The 20,105-nt window shown below is 30.4% G+C and overlaps 1 protein-coding gene across 2 annotated transcripts in view; it reads left to right on the top strand.

Moving 5' to 3' along the window:
• Window positions 1–8,111: 8,111 nt before the first annotated feature.
• The window catches only part of LOC127787901 (tryptophan N-monooxygenase CYP79A68-like), a 43,808-nt gene continuing 31,814 nt past the window's right edge, over window positions 8,112–20,105 (top strand). Inside the window, exons 1-2 of one of the 2 annotated variants that reach the window (XM_052315987.1) lie at window positions 8,112–9,142; window positions 9,502–10,000. In XM_052315987.1, coding sequence (XP_052171947.1) covers window positions 8,159–9,142; window positions 9,502–10,000 — 1,483 coding nt within the window. In that variant the 5' untranslated portion in view covers window positions 8,112–8,158. Of the gene's footprint in view, window positions 9,143–9,501; window positions 10,215–20,105 lie in introns of those variants that run through there. The other variant, XM_052315979.1, reaches the window with a different exon arrangement.

The following is a 20,105-nucleotide window of genomic DNA, read 5'->3' as shown; positions in this document are numbered from 1 at the left end:
TATCGAGATACTGTATTGAGATACTATATAGGTACTGTATTGAGATACTGTATAGGTACTGTATCAAGATACTGTATAGGTACTATATTGAGATACTGTATAGGTACTGTATTGAGATACTGTATAGGTACTATATGGTACTGTAGCATCCGAATTTTTCACACATTAACTTGATATTTTTCCACAATTTCATGGGACATTCGGGTATAGACATTAATTATCCAGACATCATTCACATATAAGATATACCAATAAATACACTACAATGAGCAATGAAGGTGAACAAACTCCCATCATAATGGAGGTGAAAAATGCCATTCACAGAATAATATTGGGGTGAATGAAACCCCTTTTGAGACATCAAATAGACTCACAATATTTAGGAATTTTATACTATGTAGATAGAAAAAATTTAATAGAGATGCTACACATGGAAGGGGAGAAAAATAAAAGAAGAAGAAGAAAGGATACTTGCTTGAGGATGAATAAATCAAGATGAAGCACCCGCATAGAAGCTCCAATTGCCACAGAAAATTTAACAGAATAGAAGTAGTAGAGAAGAAAAAGAATGCGTATCAGATGAGGAAGAAGAAGAAGAAGAAGAAGAATAGAATAAGAAGAAGAAGAAGAAGTCGGGAGGGAGAAGAAGAAAAGGAGATAAAGAGGAAGAAAAAGAAGGTGTAAAAAAAGAAGTGAAAGAAGAAAGTAGGAGTAAAAGGAAAAAGAAGAAGTAAAAGGAGGAGTGAAAGAAGAAAGGAGAAGTAAAAGAGGGAGTGAAAAACAATAAAGAAGAAGTGAAAGAAAAGGTGAAAGAAGAAAAAGAAAGGGGAGTTGGGAAGTAATGATGCGTAGATGGTGGATGTTTTTTTTTTTTTTTTTGTATTGGGCTTAAGCCCAAATAAATGGCCCATCTTCTATTTCCTTAAAGGCCCAAGCCCAACTCTTAGCCCATTTGCCTTAAATAAATTGAAGCCCAACTCATTATCACATCCATTTAATTTAAACCCATACATACAAGCCCATAGATCTATTTCAACATTAAGAATCAAATTTGCTCAACTTATATAATAACTAAAATAAGTTAATATATCATTCTAAAATTCTAAACCCAATAATGGGTCGTTACACAGATGGTCCTCAACCTGGTAGCACTCCATTGACTCCATCAGACAATACTGGTATTTCTAAAACATTAAGTTGTGGTTGTAATATGGTAATTATTTTGCTTTATATCTACTTAAATAGTGATGTCTATTGTAGGTTCCACTTCTAATGCAACTAGTACAGGCCGAGGTTTGACAAAAGGCAAGGGCTTAAGAAAGATTAACAAAATAATTAAGAAAAAAATGCCTATACATATTTCCATGGATAAAGGACGACCAGTTGATAGAATTGAATCTGCAAAGCTATCAAGTGAGCTTGGTATTATAGCTCGAGACGTTTTGCCCATGCCAACAAAGTGGAAGGATCTTAAAAACAATCATGATAATTTAACTTTTGCATATGACCGGCTTGATGTAAGTAAACTTGTACTCAATTATTTTTTTATCTTTAACTATCACCATTTTGTTTTTTTTTTTTAATTTTTAATTTAGGTTATTTCAATTATATGTGTAATAACTTAAATTATTTTACTTTTTTTTCTAGATGAGGTTGGACATTATTGATATAGGAGAAGAAGATGTAAGAAAAAAAGTGGAAGATATATTGAAGAATAGAAGTAGGGATCAAAGATATCATCTTCACAAGCATTTTCAAAAATTTAAGACATTAGAAGAAGCAAAACAAAACAAACCTGCTAGGTTTACCCAAGAGAATTGGGATGATCTTTGTGCATATTGGTCGAGCCCCAAGGTTCGGGTGTGTATCGCCTTAATGTTCAAACTCAAATTCTCCACTTTCCTTTTGGTATTTCATATGATTTTGTTCCTGTACAGGAAAGATGTGCGAAGAATAAGGAGAATAGGAAAAAAAGAATTACATCTCACAACCAAGGTTCACGAGCCTTTGTCACTCTTCGAAATGAAATTGTAAGAATTAATTTTATTATTCAATATATATCCTTTGTACAACAAACTTTTTCTTATTGATATAAAAACATGTAGAGTTTGAACGAGCTTGATGGAGAGGAATGTGATCGAATAACATTTTATAAACGCACTTACTATAGTGAAGGGAAAGGATGGACGAATCCAGCAGCAGAAGCAAATTATGTAAGTTACTTCTTTGGATAACAATTTTACATTCTAATTTCAATAATTGATTACATAAGTTTTGAGGTTTCAGCATTCTAATTCTTATACTTTTGCATAATGAAATGCAAAGAACTTCTTACTCAATCAGTTGCTGATGGTACTTTATTAAGTCCATCTGAAATTTGTGACATGGTCCTTGGCACAAAGTCAAGATATATCAAGGGACTCGGATATGGACCAAAACCAACAAGAACAACAAACTCAAATAGACAAAAAATGTTGGAATTGGAAGAGGCCCTTAGACAATCTGAAGCAGAACGGGAACAATTGAACACTACCATGGCAAAGTTAGAGCAACATGATCTCCTTTTTAAGAGGTTACTTGGATCTGATTTTGACTCTACCAAATAATTTTTCATGGTAAGTGATTTGAATGCTATCTTATTCCTTTTCCTCTTCTTCACATTGTTAATTCTTCAATTGTGTATTGTATATGTTGGAATTAGTGGTGTTGTGAATATTGGTAGTTGAGATAAATAATGTAAAACAGGAGGAGCACAAAAGATGTTTAATCATGAAGTCTTGGTTGAGATAAATAATGTAAAGTGATTTGATGGTGTATTGCATTCATTTATTTACCCATTCTTTTAATTGTTTAATCCTAAAATTTTGAATAAATTAGTTTTGGTTTGGTTGGATCCAAATCTTCCATTTGGACTAAGTTATTTACTTAGTTGGTTAATATTTTTATTGTTGTGGAGTTGGGGATTGAAACTTGAATTATTTGGTGGTTGTTGAGATGTTGGATGAGTGTGATTAGGTGTCTTTAGTTGTGATGTGGATGTGGTGTCCCTTTACAGGTTGGCTAAGTCCAATTTACAGGGGGGACTCTACCGAAATTTCTGTAAAACTTTAGGTAATATAAAAGAAATCTAGGTTTAGGACTTCTAAACTTAGGGTGTTATTCATTTTTGGAATTTCTAAACATAGATTGTGTTTTTGCTTTCTTCTTATTTTTTGTTTTATCTACTTAACCATACTGAACTTGAAACTCTCCATAGCCTAAACTGCTGGTTCAAGTAATAATATAGATGAAGTTATTTTTGGCTTTTACTTCTAATCTACAACTCTAATATATCCTAGACTAAAATTTTTCAAGTTTCTTGCTTTGGGATCTTAATTCTATTAGAATTACTAGAGTAATTCTCTCAGTATGTATGCATGACCCTTTCTTTTTCCATCAAAGAGTTGAGTTCAAAAAGTATTTTATTTATTTCTTTTTTTAATTTGTGTTGACTTTTTTTTTCCAGGTTCTTGCCGTGCACAAGTAGTAGAGGAAGAAAGCGTAAGCAGCAAAAGAAGAAAACAAGAAAGACACTTCGAGATACATTTTCGTTGTGTCAATTTTTAACTTTTCATTTTAGAATTTAATGTTGCTATCAATATTACACGTATTGGTTTTATGTACTAGCCATATTCAAAACATGGTGAAGATTGTGGTCGACATTAATTTTATTTTATGTGATTAATTGAATGATTTTGAAGTTATGTATTATATTTTAAATTTCATGTTAATTGTAAGGGTTGGTGTAGGTTTAGAGAAAAATATTATTCCCAAAAAAGGGGATTTTATTTTTTATTTGAGGTTGATTCAGTCTCTGAACAAAAATCGTTTCTATACTCCGTCGCTTTATCGAGCAACAAATATACATTTATTTATATTCAATTATTAAATATGCATGTTGTTTAAATACCAAATTATGTATAGCGTGTACATTATATTCTGTTACTTGTATCTGATATACGTTAAAAATTTTATTTTCACCCATACCATCGTACATTTGATTTTCCTTCAATAGGCCATTAAGGCCTATGCCCATGGCCCCATGAAGGTGGGCCATAAATTAATAAGTAATTAATTTTTTTTTATGTTTTGAGATACAAAATTACTAATTTTATTTTACGATGATTTTCTTTAAATTTATGATTTATTTATTTTATTATTCTATTTGAACGATGAGACCCCAACTCCCCAAACCCACAAATCATTTTTTAATATTAAATAATATATGGTAAAATATCATTTAAACAAGAAAGTCCCAAACTTTCTAACTCTACATATCATTTTTTAATATTAAGCAATGAATAATAAGGTGTAAACTAGTAATGCAACGAAAAAAAAAATAAGAAATGGTATTATTTTAAGAATACAATTTTAATAAAATGATTTTTTAGACGACAAAAATTTCATCTGGAGAATCTGCACTGACCTAAGTATTAAAGAAAAAAATAAATAAATCAATGAAATTTTATTAATTTGCATGACCTAACTATAAATTCTTCACATTTTTTTACTTATTTAATTTTTACATTTTCATATCCTTTTCTCTTATTTATATTGTCAATTGAAAATGATTTGTTTTCTAGACTTGAATACAAAAATTTAATTAGTAATTTTGTACCTCAAAAAGTAAACAAAGAATTAAATAATTTTTAATATTTATTTATATTATTAAAGGGCCACTAAATTAACTCTTGTCTAGAATCACAAATATTATTAAGACAACCCTAGTTAGAGAAGATGCAGCCAAAGAGAAAAAGAAAAGAAAAAAAAAAGAGTTGAGGAGATATCAACTTTGGTACGTATCACTTATTGAATTGGTGTTTAATAGAGTAATTTTATATAATTCAAGAACACATTTAAAATTATAAACAAATTATAATTTCACACGAAAAATAACATAAAAATTCAAAAACAAAAATAAACATCTTGCGGATGCAAAATCATCAACCTTTCACGTGCTATGAAACAATTTAAGGAGCAGACCCACAACTTTAATGCCTTCCACACGTTATTGAAAATTAATTTATTAAACAAAAAGAAATTAGAAATAGGTGGGCCCAGTCAAAGTGGTACCTTGGATTTTTGGTATTCACGTTTTAGTGAACAAAAATGTTTGCCACTCCAAAAATGTGGGCCCTGTCCCATGTTCCAATCCAATAACGGCTGTCCTTTTCCACAAGTACTTTGGTTTTGCCCCCCGTCACCATCGCGCTCCTCTATTCGTCACTCTATAACACAGCGTCATGACTAAACGATTTAGATTTATACATTATTATTATTATTATTATTATTATTATTATTATTGCCGCCTAAGCCGAAGGCAGTTAAAATATTGGAGATCAGATTTATAAACACAAATAAATATAAAAAAATAGTCTCTATGAACATGATGCAGTAAAACACTTTAAATTTCACATAAAATATCAAAATTTGAATCAATGCGACTACTTGAAGGGTAGAATTATGACTGAAAGATAATAATAAAGCTGAAAATCAAGTTCTCCATAAATTGCACCAAATGTTCAAATTTGAATATGTATAAATTATATCTTTATCTGAATTTACTTGGGATGCATTAGGGGGGAAAATCACTCGTTCCTAAAGATTAGTCAGGCGAAACTCGAACACCCTAAATAAATAAATACACACACACAAAATTACCCCATCAATCCCTATAGAACGTATACTTAACGATAATATAAACGATAATATATAGTATTAGACACAAACACTTTTCTTAATATAATTTTTGATAGATGTTATTTTTGTAATCATTGGTTTAACACATACAGTTAAGATTGTTAAAATCGTAAAATTGTAAGAGGGTTTTTGACATATAAAATCGTAAAATTGAATGCGATTCAAATTCAAAATCGTAAAATCATACCCGTAAAATCGGGAATCTAACAACCATGCATATTAAAAGCATTTTTTAGAAGCTACAGACTATAGTGGAATGCTAACATATTTTTCTTAAAAACCAGAATTTTGTTAGCAATTCTAAATTGATACTTTATTTACTTAATTAATAATGATACCTTACTTACCATAAAATTGATTATCTCATTTTAATTATTTAATTTCTCCCCGAAAAACACAAATTTTGATGAGAGTATTAAAAAAAAGGGGGTGTCTAAAAAGGTGTGGCTGGCATTCCTCCAGTATAAAGTAAATGTGTTTTATAAAATTATTAGTGGTTCAAAAAAATAATATATATTTATTTTACTTGTTTTTAATAGTAGAATAATTTTATTAATTGATGATAGATATATCATATTTTAAAATATTTCATCAACTAATATAGTTATTTTAGTTTAAAAAATAAAATAAAATAATTATATTTATTATATCTAAAAATAATAATTAACATTATTTTATAAACTTCGAAGATACATATATAGATAAACATATCTTATTTTTTGATAATATTTATTTATTACATCTTAATTTTAATTACAAAATAGTCTTATAGTTGATAATGAATCCATCGTGTTTTATAATGTAAAAATATTTAACACAGAAAAAATAAAAATAAATAAAATGTATGCTTATAAATAATGTTTTTACTTGTTTCCAACGGCATTAAAGGAAGGTTCATGAACAACGTGAGAAATGGGATACGTATCAAACTTAAAAAGCAGGTTTGCATGGTACTGCAATTCTGTGTTGTCTTTAATTTATATCATCTGCTCACCCACTCGATCGGCCGAGGTTTATATCAAGAGCGAATGGCTTCCTCTCGGTGAAGAGTGAAGAAAATTGATGATCCAATTTATGTTGTTCCTCTTACGTGGTTTTAAATGTGTCAGTAAATTGTATAGAATTATTCATTTAAAACCTGTATAACAAGTAAAACACACATGAAATGGGATAGTTTTTGTTTTTCGACGTCTCCTCATCTTTGTCTATCTCTCCAACAGTGTTTCCTCAACTCCCTCTTTTTCTATGGTTGTGTCTTCTTTGGCATCTCTTCTATCTCTTTTACATCCCCTCAACTGCCTCTCCCTCTCTTTGGTGACATTTCTTCAGCTCCCTCTTTCTATCTAACAAAGCTACAAACTCTTACTCAAACAATTAGAATAGCTAATAGCATAAGATAAGGATTGAAAAGGAAGGGAAAGAAGGAAAAGGCCAAAGTCAAAGCTACTCGGATCCTATACATGGCTAATTGTGAAGAATCACATTTTTTCTCGTCCTCAAAATCAAGCAACAACGAAGAGAAAGAGAGCTAAGGAGACGTAGTTGGATAGAGAGATAAAGATCGAAGATGTTATTAAATTTGAGGTGACATAGTTACAGAACAAGATAGAGTTGAAGAAATGCAGATAGATAGAAAGATGGGAGACTAGAAAGAGAAACAAAGAAGAAACCGATCCTACAAGAAAAATGAATTTTAGTGACAAAAAAATTCATCACTAAAAACATAAAATTCATCACTAAACTTTATATTTAGAAAAGGAGATGAAATGATGATAGAAAATTACCATGTTAGTGAGCATGCCTATCACTTAATTGTTAGAGTGATATTTAATGGAGTACAATATTTATTTATCACATCTTATTTTTAGTTATAAAATATAATCTTATAATTGATAATGAATCCATCGTGTTTTAAAATATTTCATCAATCAGTAAAATGTTTAACACAGAAAAGAAAAATTATTTAAAAATAAAATGTATGCTTATAAATAATGTTTTTACTTGTCGTTGAAGGAAGGTTCATTGACCAACGTGAGAAATGGGATATATGTATAAAACTTAAAAAGGAGGTTTGCATGGTAATGCAATTCCGTTGTGGTCTTTTACATCATCTGCTCACCCACTTGATCGGCTGGGCTTTATCCACAGGTCGCTATCCAAATCAAGGGCGAATGGCTTCTTGTCGGTGAAGAGTGAAGAAAATTGACGGTCCAATTTATGTTGTTCCTATTGGATGAGTGGGCTTGATTCGACTGTGATTTCCAGAAGTTAATACGTGCTGTCACTCTAGTAAATCCGGCGCTCCGCAACTTTTATATAAAGGAAGCCCGCGCAATTCTCGGGACGCAGGGTGCAAAGTGCTAAGTGCAAGAGCAATATATAGCAGATAAATTGTGTTGTCCATCTTTCCCAAATTAAAATGGCCGGCAGCCGCGCAGGCAATGGTGACGGCGTTTCAACTACTCCCTTCTTCATTTGCTCGACTTTTCTCTTCATGGCCTTGGCTGTTCTGGTCTTTCACAAACACAAAGCCAAGAGAAACAAGAGATCAAACCAGGCCGCCTCGCTTCCACCGGGGCCAAAACCATGGCCAATCGTTGGATGTCTCCCGGAGATGCTCACAAACAAGCCCACCTTTCGGTGGATACACAAATTAATGGAGGAACTGGACTCTGAAATAATCTGTGTCCGCCTGGGAAATGTTCATGTCATTCCCGTCACTTCTCCTCAACTCGCTTGCGAATTCTTGAAAAAGCATGATTCTGTTTTCTCTTCCAGGCCGATTTGCTTATCGGCAGAGTTGACAAGCAAATATCTTACAACGGCTCTTACGCCATTGGGAGATCAATGGAAGAAGATGAGAAGAGTCCTTGTCTCCGAAGTTCTTTCACCGGCGAGATTTCGATGGCTCCATAATATGAGAGTCGAAGAAGCCGATCACCTTATCCGCTTTGTGTACAATCAAACTCGTAAAAGTTCCATGATCGGTGGTATTGTGGACATCAGAGTCGCAACGCAACATTTCTGTGGAAATGTGATAAGAAAGATGATTTTTGGGAAGAGATTTTTCGGGGAGGGAAAGGAAGATGGCGGGCCCGGAGTGGAGGAAGAAGAGCATATCGATGCTCTATTCACCATTCTTAACTATCTCTATGCGTTTTGCATCTCGGATTATATTCCATGGTTGCGAGGCAAACTAGACTTGGACGGCCATGAGAAGATCATGAGAAAGGCCGTTGGCACATGCAGGAAATACCAAGATCCACTGATTGAAGAGAGGTCCAGAGAATGGCAAACGGGTACAAAGGAAGAGAAGGAAGACTTGCTTGATGTGCTTCTTACCCTAAAAAATGCACATGGTAGCCCATTACTTTCGGTTGAAGAAATCAAAGCTCAGATTGTGGTAAGTATCTCTCCCCAAATTCGGAAGTTGTACTCGCCAAAGAGTGGAAAGAACACACAGAAAAGGAAGAAATTGACAACAAAAATTTAATTCTTAAAAAGGATAACATGAAGGTTTTAAAAAGAACATGGATGTTAGTTGAAATTAATGGATTAAAGTATAAATTAAGTTCAAGTTATCAACCCTATTTGGTGAAATTAAGGTTATGATTGTTACTTATATAAAAGGGCCGGATTAATTCCTTAATATATGCTCATATTTATTGCCTAGATGAATATTTACAATACATTTGCAATAAACAAGACCATTTATAATAACCTGTACTGATTCTCAATCTATGTGCTAATCCATGTTGGCAGGAGCTGATGATAGAAACAGTGGACAACCCATCAAACGCCGTGGAATGGGCACTTGCTGAGATGTTAAACCAACCGGAAACATTCAAACGAGCCATTGAGGAATTGGACAGAGTGGTGGGAAAAGAAAGGCTGGTCCAAGAATCAGATCTCCCGCACCTCAACTATGTCAAAGCTTGCATCAAAGAAGCCTTCCGCCTCCACCCCTTGGCACCCTTTAATGTCCCACATGTCTCTGTTGCCGACACAACCGTAGCTGGCTACTTCATCCCAAAGGGGAGCCATGTGCTGCTCAGTCGCCCAGGACTAGGCCGGAACCCTAAGGTCTGGGAGGAGCCGCTCGAGTTTCGGCCGGAGCGCCACTTGACAGAAGACGGCTCCGAGGTGGGGCTCAATGACCCGGACTTGCGCATTTTGTCATTTAGCATTGGACGACGTGGATGTGTTGGTGTCACCCTAGGATCCGTCATGACTACAATGTTGATGGCTAGGCTTCTTCAAGGTTTCACTTTCAAATTGCCACCCAACATTTCAAAGATCGACATGAAAGAGTCCGCTGATAATATGTCCCGGGCTAGTCCTTTGCTTGCTCTTGCAGAGCCCCGGTTGCCTGAGAACTTGTACCTTTCAGTCTGAAAGATAATTTCCATTTGCATCCATATAGCAGCTAGCAAGATGCAAGTCCATGTGGGACCTTTTATTGTCAAAGTTAAATAAATAAATCAAATTAAGCATAACCAAACGTGGGATCTTTCGTTGAATTCTACGTTACCGATCGTGCAGTTTTGAGTATGAGTAATAAGTTAACGTACGTGCATAAATAGAAAGCAAGAATACAATTTAACGTACACAATTAAATTATGGTGTAAAAATTAAAAAAGCAAACTACTCTTCAAATTATATACCCTCAACAGATCAACTAATTAAGAGCATCATCAATATATGAAAGAAAGTTGGAACAAAGAGTATTAGAAATTAAATTTTTATGGTGATATTTATCTCATATAAAGATGTAAACTGAATATTTTGTTTTGTGTGTGCATAGACTCACTGTTCGAGAGAAAGCCCGTCTGCAGACTAATCAGACGAAACTCAAAACCTAAATTAAAAAAAAAAAAAAAAAAATCCGCAACAAGCTATTCTCTTAACAATTTAAGAACTTTTTTTAATTTTACATTTAAACCCATATTATTCTATGACTTTTTCTTTTTAACCATTAATTAATTAGAGTTTTGCACAAAACACACAATCTACATCAAACTTAATTGACATGCAACAACTGAAATTTGAACGTTAAAATAAAGTTATTACATGTCCAAATAGAGTTTAGTTAACTGCAAGAATTATAAAAAAAAATGACGTACAAAAAATTAATACCAAAAAATAATCTTTTAATCCAACCACCTTCTAATTTTTCTTGGAATGTTGTTCGGATTTTATTTGGGTCCAAATTAGACTATTTAACCAATTCCTCAGTATATATTTTAACTAACTTCCAACTTAAATAACTTTTAATTCACTTGTTAATTTTTATCAAACTTGGATCTAGGGATAGTAATTGCAACCGAAATTGTAGGGAATCGAACCGAAACCGAACCGGTCAACGCAGTTAAAAATCGTTTGACTAGATAATGGTTTGATTTGGAGAAAAACCGAACACTGTTTCAATGTGTATGGTTTGGTTATGGTTTTTACTAAATCTAAACCAAAACCTAAACCAAAATTGAATATAATGTGTGAAAAATCGAACCAAACTGAACCGAATATACATATAGATAATATATATTTATTTATTTAATATATTATATAAACACATTATATATATATTGACTAATGTATTTTTTTACAAGTATTTTAACTAATGCATTACAAATATATAAAATATTTAACATTTATAAAGTAATTAACAAATAAAAATAAAATTTAATATTAAATTATTTTATTTTTATCAATCAAATAATTATATCTAAGAAGTTTGAAGTTAATTTGTAACTTTATGCAAGAAGAAGGTAATTTTATTAGAATTTATTTTTATTTGTTGGTATGAATCAAACAAAAAAAATTATGATTAAAATAGAAATCGAATGATTTGGTTTTGATTTTAATAGTTTAAGTTTGGTTTGGTTATGATTTTGACAAAAACTAAAACAAAGCCGAACCATTACCAATCCTACTTGAATCCAACTAATTCATCATACTCCCATCTACAAAACTTAATATTGGGTTTAATGTAATTTAATTTGGTATCGTCCAATTTTACGGTCAAAGTTGGCCCCTTTTAACTTGATAAAATTGGTCTATTTTATAATTTTCATCAAATTACATTTAGGTATATTCCTTTATAAATTTACGTTTTTTATTTCCCTTCAAAACCCCATAATTTGGCAAATTACTACAAAATCCCCTTTGAGTTTAGTTTAATACAATTTGGAATTAATTTTTAAATATCTAAAAAGTCTTAAATTTTTTTAAGTATTACGTCAATGACGTCGTCGTTTTGATCACGTAAGGCAGTGAACGTTAAACAAATCGATCTAAACTAAATGTGCACTTAATATTTTAATATATGAAATTAAAACGTGATTGCATGGCCCACCAGACACCAGAAATATATTATTCAATTAATTAGCAGTGTACGTAGTGCAACTCCGACGAAACGTCAACCGCCCTTCCCCTAACCAACAAAAAGTACTATGATTTAAAGAAAGTCAGCCTGGGTGTGATTCATGCATCAACAGACCGTGATTTCTGGTCCCCACTGAGACCAGGAATTATTTCTGGGCCTAAAAAATATGAAATCTCAATTCTCCTGCTCTTGAATTGCTTCTTTATGCATCCACAATTGCTTTTTTAAACAAACTAGTGGATCACCCATGCGATGCATGGATATCGTAAAAAAAAAAAATGTTAAAGTGAAAGTTATATAATTTAGTAGTTACAATAAATGAAAATCATAATAAAGAAGTAAAAAATAAATAAAATAATCGTATTACAATCATGAAAATATAACAAAAAGATTATAGATTTTGAAAGATTTTTTTATATGCATTAAAGGGTAGATGAACAATTAAAAGCACATAACTCTATCCCGAAACCATGTAAAAAATAAACCTAAATTAAGATGTAATAAATAAGCAATGCATAAAAAATATAAAAATTACACTATAACAGAAAAAAAAATAAACGATAACCAACCTCTTTATTCTAAAATATGCATTCAAGGGTAGACATTTTTTTTTTGTTGGATTTTACGTGTATTTGTCTCATATGTGCATACTACACGAACCCTCAAGGCCTAATTTTTCTTAGTTGCATTCACATCATTCACTTGACAGAATAGTGGTGCTATGTTACACCAGAAAACCAAACTGGGTAAAAAAATAAGGTTGAAATTTACTAAATAAAAGTAAAGAAGAAGAGAAAATTTGAGAAGAATAATCGAGAAAGGAGAAGAGAGGAAATGGAAGGATTGAACAGGAATAGAGAGGAAGAAAAGAGAGAGATATTTACTTTCTTTTATTAATTTCTCTTCCTTCAAATTCTTCTATTTCTCTCAATTTATTAAATCACATGCCATCATTAAAGGTGTATTTGATTTCATTACCTATAATTTAATTCTATGTAATATTGCCTAGAAAATAAAAACCACCTCACACCTTTAGAAAATAAATTCAATGAAAAAAACTTTAAATGCTTGTACCATGCATATTTTTCCATAGAAAAATTAAGAGTGTTTGATTATTTTTCATAGAAAATGTGTAATAATTACATATTTTTCATGGTAAATATGTGCAATCAAACACACTCAAAAGGTGTGTTTGATTGCATTACCTAGAATTTAATTCTAGGTAATATTGCCTAGAAAACAAAAATCACCCCACCCCCTAGGAAAATGAATTCCATGGAAAGAAGTTTTAAATGCTTGTATCATACATATTTTTTCATAGAAAAGTTAAGAGTGTTTGATTATTTTCCATAGAAAATGTGTACTAATTATATATTTTTCATGGTAAATGTGTGCAATCAAACACACTCTAAGTTTCTCTTTTTTCCCACGCTTTGCCACACAATTTGAATCTTACTCAACATAACTTTCAAAACACAAATTTAATTTGCATTTAATTTTTCCAAGTCTAACATATAGCACATCTTCAGAGAATTAAATAAATGACAATAATCAATTAAGTTGAAAAATAAAATTATGATATTTAAAATTATAAAAAATAAATTTAAATTAATTAAATTGTATGTAAAATAAAAATAATTTAAATAATCAATTAATTATATAAATAATAATAATCAAATTTTCAAAATTGATTATCCATACATGACTTTACATATTTCTCCTAACAATTAATTACCACATTTAAGACATGTCAAATTTTTAAGGAAGTAAAAAAAATAAAAAGTTAAAAAATAAAATTATAACATTTAAGTTATATATAAAATTATAATATTTAAAATTATAAGAAAAAAATTTAAATTAATTAAACTATATATAAAATAAAGATAATTTAAATAATCAATTAATTATAAATGGTAATAATCAAATTTTCAAAATTGATTATCCATGACTTTACATATTTCTTCTGACAATCAATTACCACATTTAAGACAGGTCAAATTTTAAGAAAGTAATAAAAAAAATTAAAAAGTAAAATTATAATATTTAAATTATATGTAAAATTATAATATTTAAAAATATAAAAAATAAATTTAAATTAATTAAACTATATATAAAATAAGAATAATTTAAATAATCAATTAATTATATAAATGATAATAATCAATTTTTCAAAATTAATTATCCAACTTTACATATTTCTCGTGACAATCAATTACCACATTTAAGACGGATCAAATTTTTAAGAAAGCAACAAAAAGATAAAGTTAAAAAATAAAATTATAAAATTTAAGTTATATATAAAATTATAATATTTAAAATTATAAGAAAATTAATTTAAATTAATTAAACTATATATAAAATAAAGATAATTTAAATAATTAATTAATTATATAAATAATAATAATCAAATTTTCAAAATTGATTATCAATGACTTTACATATTTCTCTTGACAATCAATTACCATATTTAAGATAGGTCAAATTTTTAAGAAAGTAACCAAAAAAAAGTTAAAAAATAAAATTATAATATTTAAATTATATATAAAATTATAACATTTAAAAATATAAAAAAATAAATTAGTTAAACTATATTTAAAATAAGAATAATTTAAATAATCAATTAATTATATAAATGATAATAATTAAATTTTCAAAATTGATTATCCATACATGATTTTATATATTTCTCCTGACAATCAATTACCATTTTTAAAATAGATCAAATTTTTAAGAAAGCAATAAAAAAAATAAAGTTAAAAAATAAAATTATAACATTTAAAATTATAAAAAAATAAATTTAAATTAATTAAACTATATAACATAAAGATAATTTAAATAATTAATTAATTATATAAATGATAATAATCAAATTTTTAAAATTAATTATACATACATGACTTTACATATTTCTCCTCACAATCAATTACCACATTTAAGACATGTCACATTTTTAAGAAAGCAACAAATAAAAATAAAGTTAAAAAATAAAATTATAATATTTAAGTTATATATAAAATTATAAAAAAATTAAAATAATTAAACTATATATAAAATAAAGATAATTTAAATAAATAATTAATTATATAAATAATAATAATCAAAATTTTAAAATTGATTATCCATACATGACTTTACATATTCCTCATAACAATCAATTATCACATTTATGACAAGTTACATTTTTAAAAAAGCAACAAAAAAAATAAAGTTAAAAAATAAAATTATAACATTTAAGTTATATATAAAATTATAACATTTAAAATTAAAAAAAATAAATTTAAATTAATTAAACTATATATAAATAAAAAAAATAAAAAATTTACTTAACAGTCGGTATTCGACAATATTATCTAATATCTCAAGATTTCTCCCGATTTAAAAAAGTCTTATTTTTTTGTAATTTATTTTAATTAAAATTTTATGCTAATATTTAAAAATTAATAATATGAATAAATTAATAATATTTATCTTGACTCTTCATATACCTTACACATTCTCCAAACACTATTTAACCATGAAAAAAATTATTTACATGTTCCAACAACTACATGTTTTTCACAAATATAGATTTAATTAATGACCTATAAAAATTTCATTTCGGATAAGCAAAAAAAATTAAAAAAACATAATAAAATATCAAAATAGTAATTGGAAATGGGCGGGAAAAAATTTGACGGCTGTTTTGTTATAATATATATATAGATGTGCTTTATTATTATTTTTTCATATTTCTAATAGTCCGCTATTACACTATAAAGTGGTTTAATGTCATTGAACTAGGGGTGTGCAAAAAATCGGATAAACCGATTTAATTGAATCGAATCGATTCGATTTGATTAGCCATAATACACAATTCGGTTTCAATTATTTATTTTTAAAAAAATCAGTTTTTCGGTTCGGTTCGGTTTGATTATTTTGATAAAAATAGCCCAAAATCGAACCAAACCGTGGAATAAACCAAAACCCCCCTTCCTTGCGGGAACTGAACTGTGACCCCCCCCACGCGGGCGCAGCACCCCATGTCTCACTGCCATTTTATTTTCTCTTCGTCACTCTCTCTCTTCCTCTTCCTCTTTGAGTTTATTAACTATGGAATTAATTTTTAGATCTACAAAAAATCAACTGTCCGATCAAAGTCATTTTTTGATATATGAATCACCATGGTTGGGGGAATCCAATGATCGGTTCCGATCATTAGAATCACCGGCCGGCCAGGTGCCCGGCGGTAACAAATGCTCGGTCTCTTTAGTATTCTAGGTTGGTTTAGTTATCATGATTTAGGTTTTGGTTAGTTCGGTTAGTGGGGTTAGTCAGCTCGGTTCGGTTCAGTTATTATATATTGGTCGGTTCGGTTCGGTTCATAATTTTTGGGCGGTTCGATTCGGTTATAACCGATTGCACACCCCTACGTTGAGCACAATATGACTCACTGGTAAATGTGATCAAGTGGGTGGACTTATTAATATTTGGGTTCTTGCATCTTGCAGTAGCAATCCTCCACGACGAGGAATTGTCATAAATAATTCATTCTTCTATAAATTGTTCAATTTTATGTTTTTTTTTTTGAAACCTTAAACATTTTATGATTCCAAATGTGTTTAAACCATAACTCTCTCTTTGTCTTTGGTTGCATCTCCTTCGGCATCTCTTCTCTCTTTTCAACATCCCCTTAGCTCTCTCTCTCTCTCTCTCCAATGCCATTTTCTTGGCTCTCTCTTTCTACTTGACAAAGTTACAAAGCTCTTACTTAGGCAATTGGAACAACTAAGAGCATAAGATAAGGATTTGAAAACGAAGAAGAAGAAGGAACAGGCCAAAGCCAGAGCTGCTCAAACTCTGCACATGGTTTATTGTGAAGAGTCATCTTTTTCCTCATCCTCAGAATCAAATAACAGTGAAAAGAGACAGAGAAAGAGGGAGAGAGAGCTAAAAAGACACTAGAGAGATAGGGAGAGAAGGAGACGTAGTCGGATAAAGAAAGGGATATTAGAGACGCCATCGAATCTAGGGTGACGCAATTGAAAAGAGAAATAAAGCTGGGGAAATGTAGTTAGATTGGGAGAAAAGAGACTGGAGACGTTGATGGATCTGAGGTGACATAAATTTAAAAAAGTAGAAAGAGTTGAGGAGATGCTTGAGAGAGAGATGAGACGTAGCTAAAGGAGACAAAAGAGACGTTGGAGAGAAAAAAGACACAACTGGAGAGAAAGAGAGAGGAAGCTGAAGAAACACTAACGAGAAAGAGGAAACTAAGGAGATGCAAAAGAGAGTGAGAAGGGATATGAGAAGATGCTGAAAAACTATTACATCAACACGCGTACGTATCACTTATTAGATAAATATTTAAATGAATAATTTTAAACAGTTTAAGGACATATTTAAAATTATAAAAAAAATTAAGTTTTACATGAAAAAAATAAAAATTTAGAAACCAAAATATAATTTTGATGAATACAAAAATAATGTACCTTTCATATGCTATCAAATAATTTGAGGAGACCCACATTTTAAATGTCCTCCACACATTCAATGAAAATTAATTTATTAAACTGAAAGAAATTCAAAATAGTGCTACCGCAGAATTTCTGGTATCCACGTTAGCCACTTCAAAAACGGGGGTATGATCTTCAGTTCATTGAAGGATTGTTTTGTTTCCCTTCGGTGTCCAGGTACAATGGTTTCCCCCACGTCACGATCACGCTCCTCTTTATGACCAAACAATTTAGGCAGATAATGAAATGTTGCCCGCATCGCTCGACATGGCCACACCACTCCCATGACGCGGACGCCCCTTCTCACAAATGTTATATTACGGCACATGAGTAACATAATAATTTTGACGATTTAGATTTATACATTATTATTATTATTATTGATAAATGTTATTTTTGTAATCATTGGTTAAACACATACAATCATGCATATTAAAAGTATTTTTTTAGGTGCTATAGACTGTAGTGGAATGCTAACATATTTTTCCTAAAAAACAAAATTTTCTTAACAATTTTAAATTGATACTTTATTTATTTAGGTAGCGTTTATTAAAATGCATAAGATAAAATTGTATTAAGATAAGATTGTAATATTTTTGGATCAAAATATAGAATGGTTAATATAAGATTGAGAAGCATTTTAATATTTTTATCAAACTATTTATTAAAATTTTTGAAATGCATTTGAGGACTCATGCGTCATTTTTTCTTATCTATAAGGAACAAGATAAATTTATCTAAATAGAAAAGATAAGGTTGTGTTCTCATTACTTTTAAATTTTCGAATTTTGAATTTATTTTTAGTTTTCTATTTTGGTAGTCTTTTTTAAAAAAATTGAAAACGCGTTCTCTTTATCATTTTAAAAAACTATTTCTCAAAATAGAAAATTAAAAAATGTGTTGTAATGATCCTAAATTGGGTCTAGGTGTTTTTATTATTTAATTTTAACTCAAGGGCATTCTAAATGTGGGTGAAAGTATTTTAACAATTTATTTTGATGGCATAAAATGATTTTGGATTAATATGAAATTTTCTTAGTACATGTGATCATGAATTTAAGTGTATGGGTCTAATTTTTAAGAATTTAGAAAATTAATGTTTTGGGCTCTATTTAAATAGTTAAATGAGTTCATGGGTTTATCAGGTGGGTTAAATAAATTGTTGGGTTGGGCTTGGGCCCAATGATGAAGGAGATTTGAATTCCATGTGAGTCAGAAAAGGAAAAATGAAAATTTAAAATATGTGTCAAATATCAAGAATGCCCTAAAAAGATTCTTTGTAATGAGATAAAGGAGGGGCAAATCAATCTTTTGGGGATGGGGCACCTCAGCCTGCAACTGTTCCTTCTGTCTCTTGTTTTTCTGCTTTTAGCTAGAACACATCTCCTATTTTAGGCAGTGCATATCACTTCTTTCCCTCACATTGTTCCATTGCCTGCCATCTTCTTCTCCATCCATCTTCTGTTTGATCTTCTTCTTCTCCCATTTTGTTGTTGATAACCTGAGCTCAGTGGAAGGGTTTAGCTACTTCTTTCTGGTTGGGATAGCTCCTAAGGCAAGTTTCCTTAGCCTTCTCAATTGTGAATTTGTCTCCCTGTTGCTCTGATCCATCGTGTAAGGAAGCTTTATATAGATATAAAAATATACACATATGCACAGTCTTGTTAAAGGCACAGCGAGGAATAGCATCACCCCTATTTCTTTCGGTGAATGGCATTTTGGTAGGTAAGGGTACAAATCTTCTTCATTTGTATCTAAAAAGCTGAACTATATAGATTCGTATATATATAGTTATATGCACATCGCCCCTGTTTCAGCAACTCACTGTGACCCATTTGTAATATATATATATATATGTATATTCACTTACTCCATTCAGTTGTTCCCCTGTTCAGCCAAGAAACCCAGTGACCCACATACGCCCTTGTTCGGTTTCCCTGTACTAGCCAAAAATCAAAGACCCACTTATATTATATATATATAGGTATACACCTAGTTCGTATTCTCCCCTATTCTTATTTAACCCAGATAAATACTATGCATATGCATATGCCCTCTGTTTAAACGCCTCTGTTCTGATCCACTCATATACATAATAAATATATTTATATATATCAATTGTAGATGAGCTGTTTGTTGGGAGTTTCTCTCTGTCTCTCTCTCTCTCGCTGTTTATTCATACCCAGTGCTTTATTCGGACCATGTATATATATATATATGCACTTTTAGCTTACTTTGAATCTTTTGTTCTAGCCGAGTAAACCACTTTTATATGCATAAATCCGCGCCTAAGTTAGCTGCCCTGGTTCATCGAGCAGACCCACCCCTCCCAGTTTCAGCCCACTTCTATATATGTCTATATATGCTTACTGCAGTACCATATATATACATATACGCTTGCCTATTTAATTAGTGTAGTGTTTACTTATGTTTAGCACTTGAGGCACTCTAATAATATATATAAATAATATATATATATAAAGGCTTAC

This window comes from Diospyros lotus, chromosome 1, assembly GCF_014633365.1.
Source record: "Diospyros lotus cultivar Yz01 chromosome 1, ASM1463336v1, whole genome shotgun sequence".
NCBI classification, from domain to species: Eukaryota; Viridiplantae; Streptophyta; class Magnoliopsida; order Ericales; family Ebenaceae; genus Diospyros; species Diospyros lotus.
Note: the sequence above shows the minus strand (reverse complement) of the source record. Positions and strands in the feature narration are given on the sequence as shown.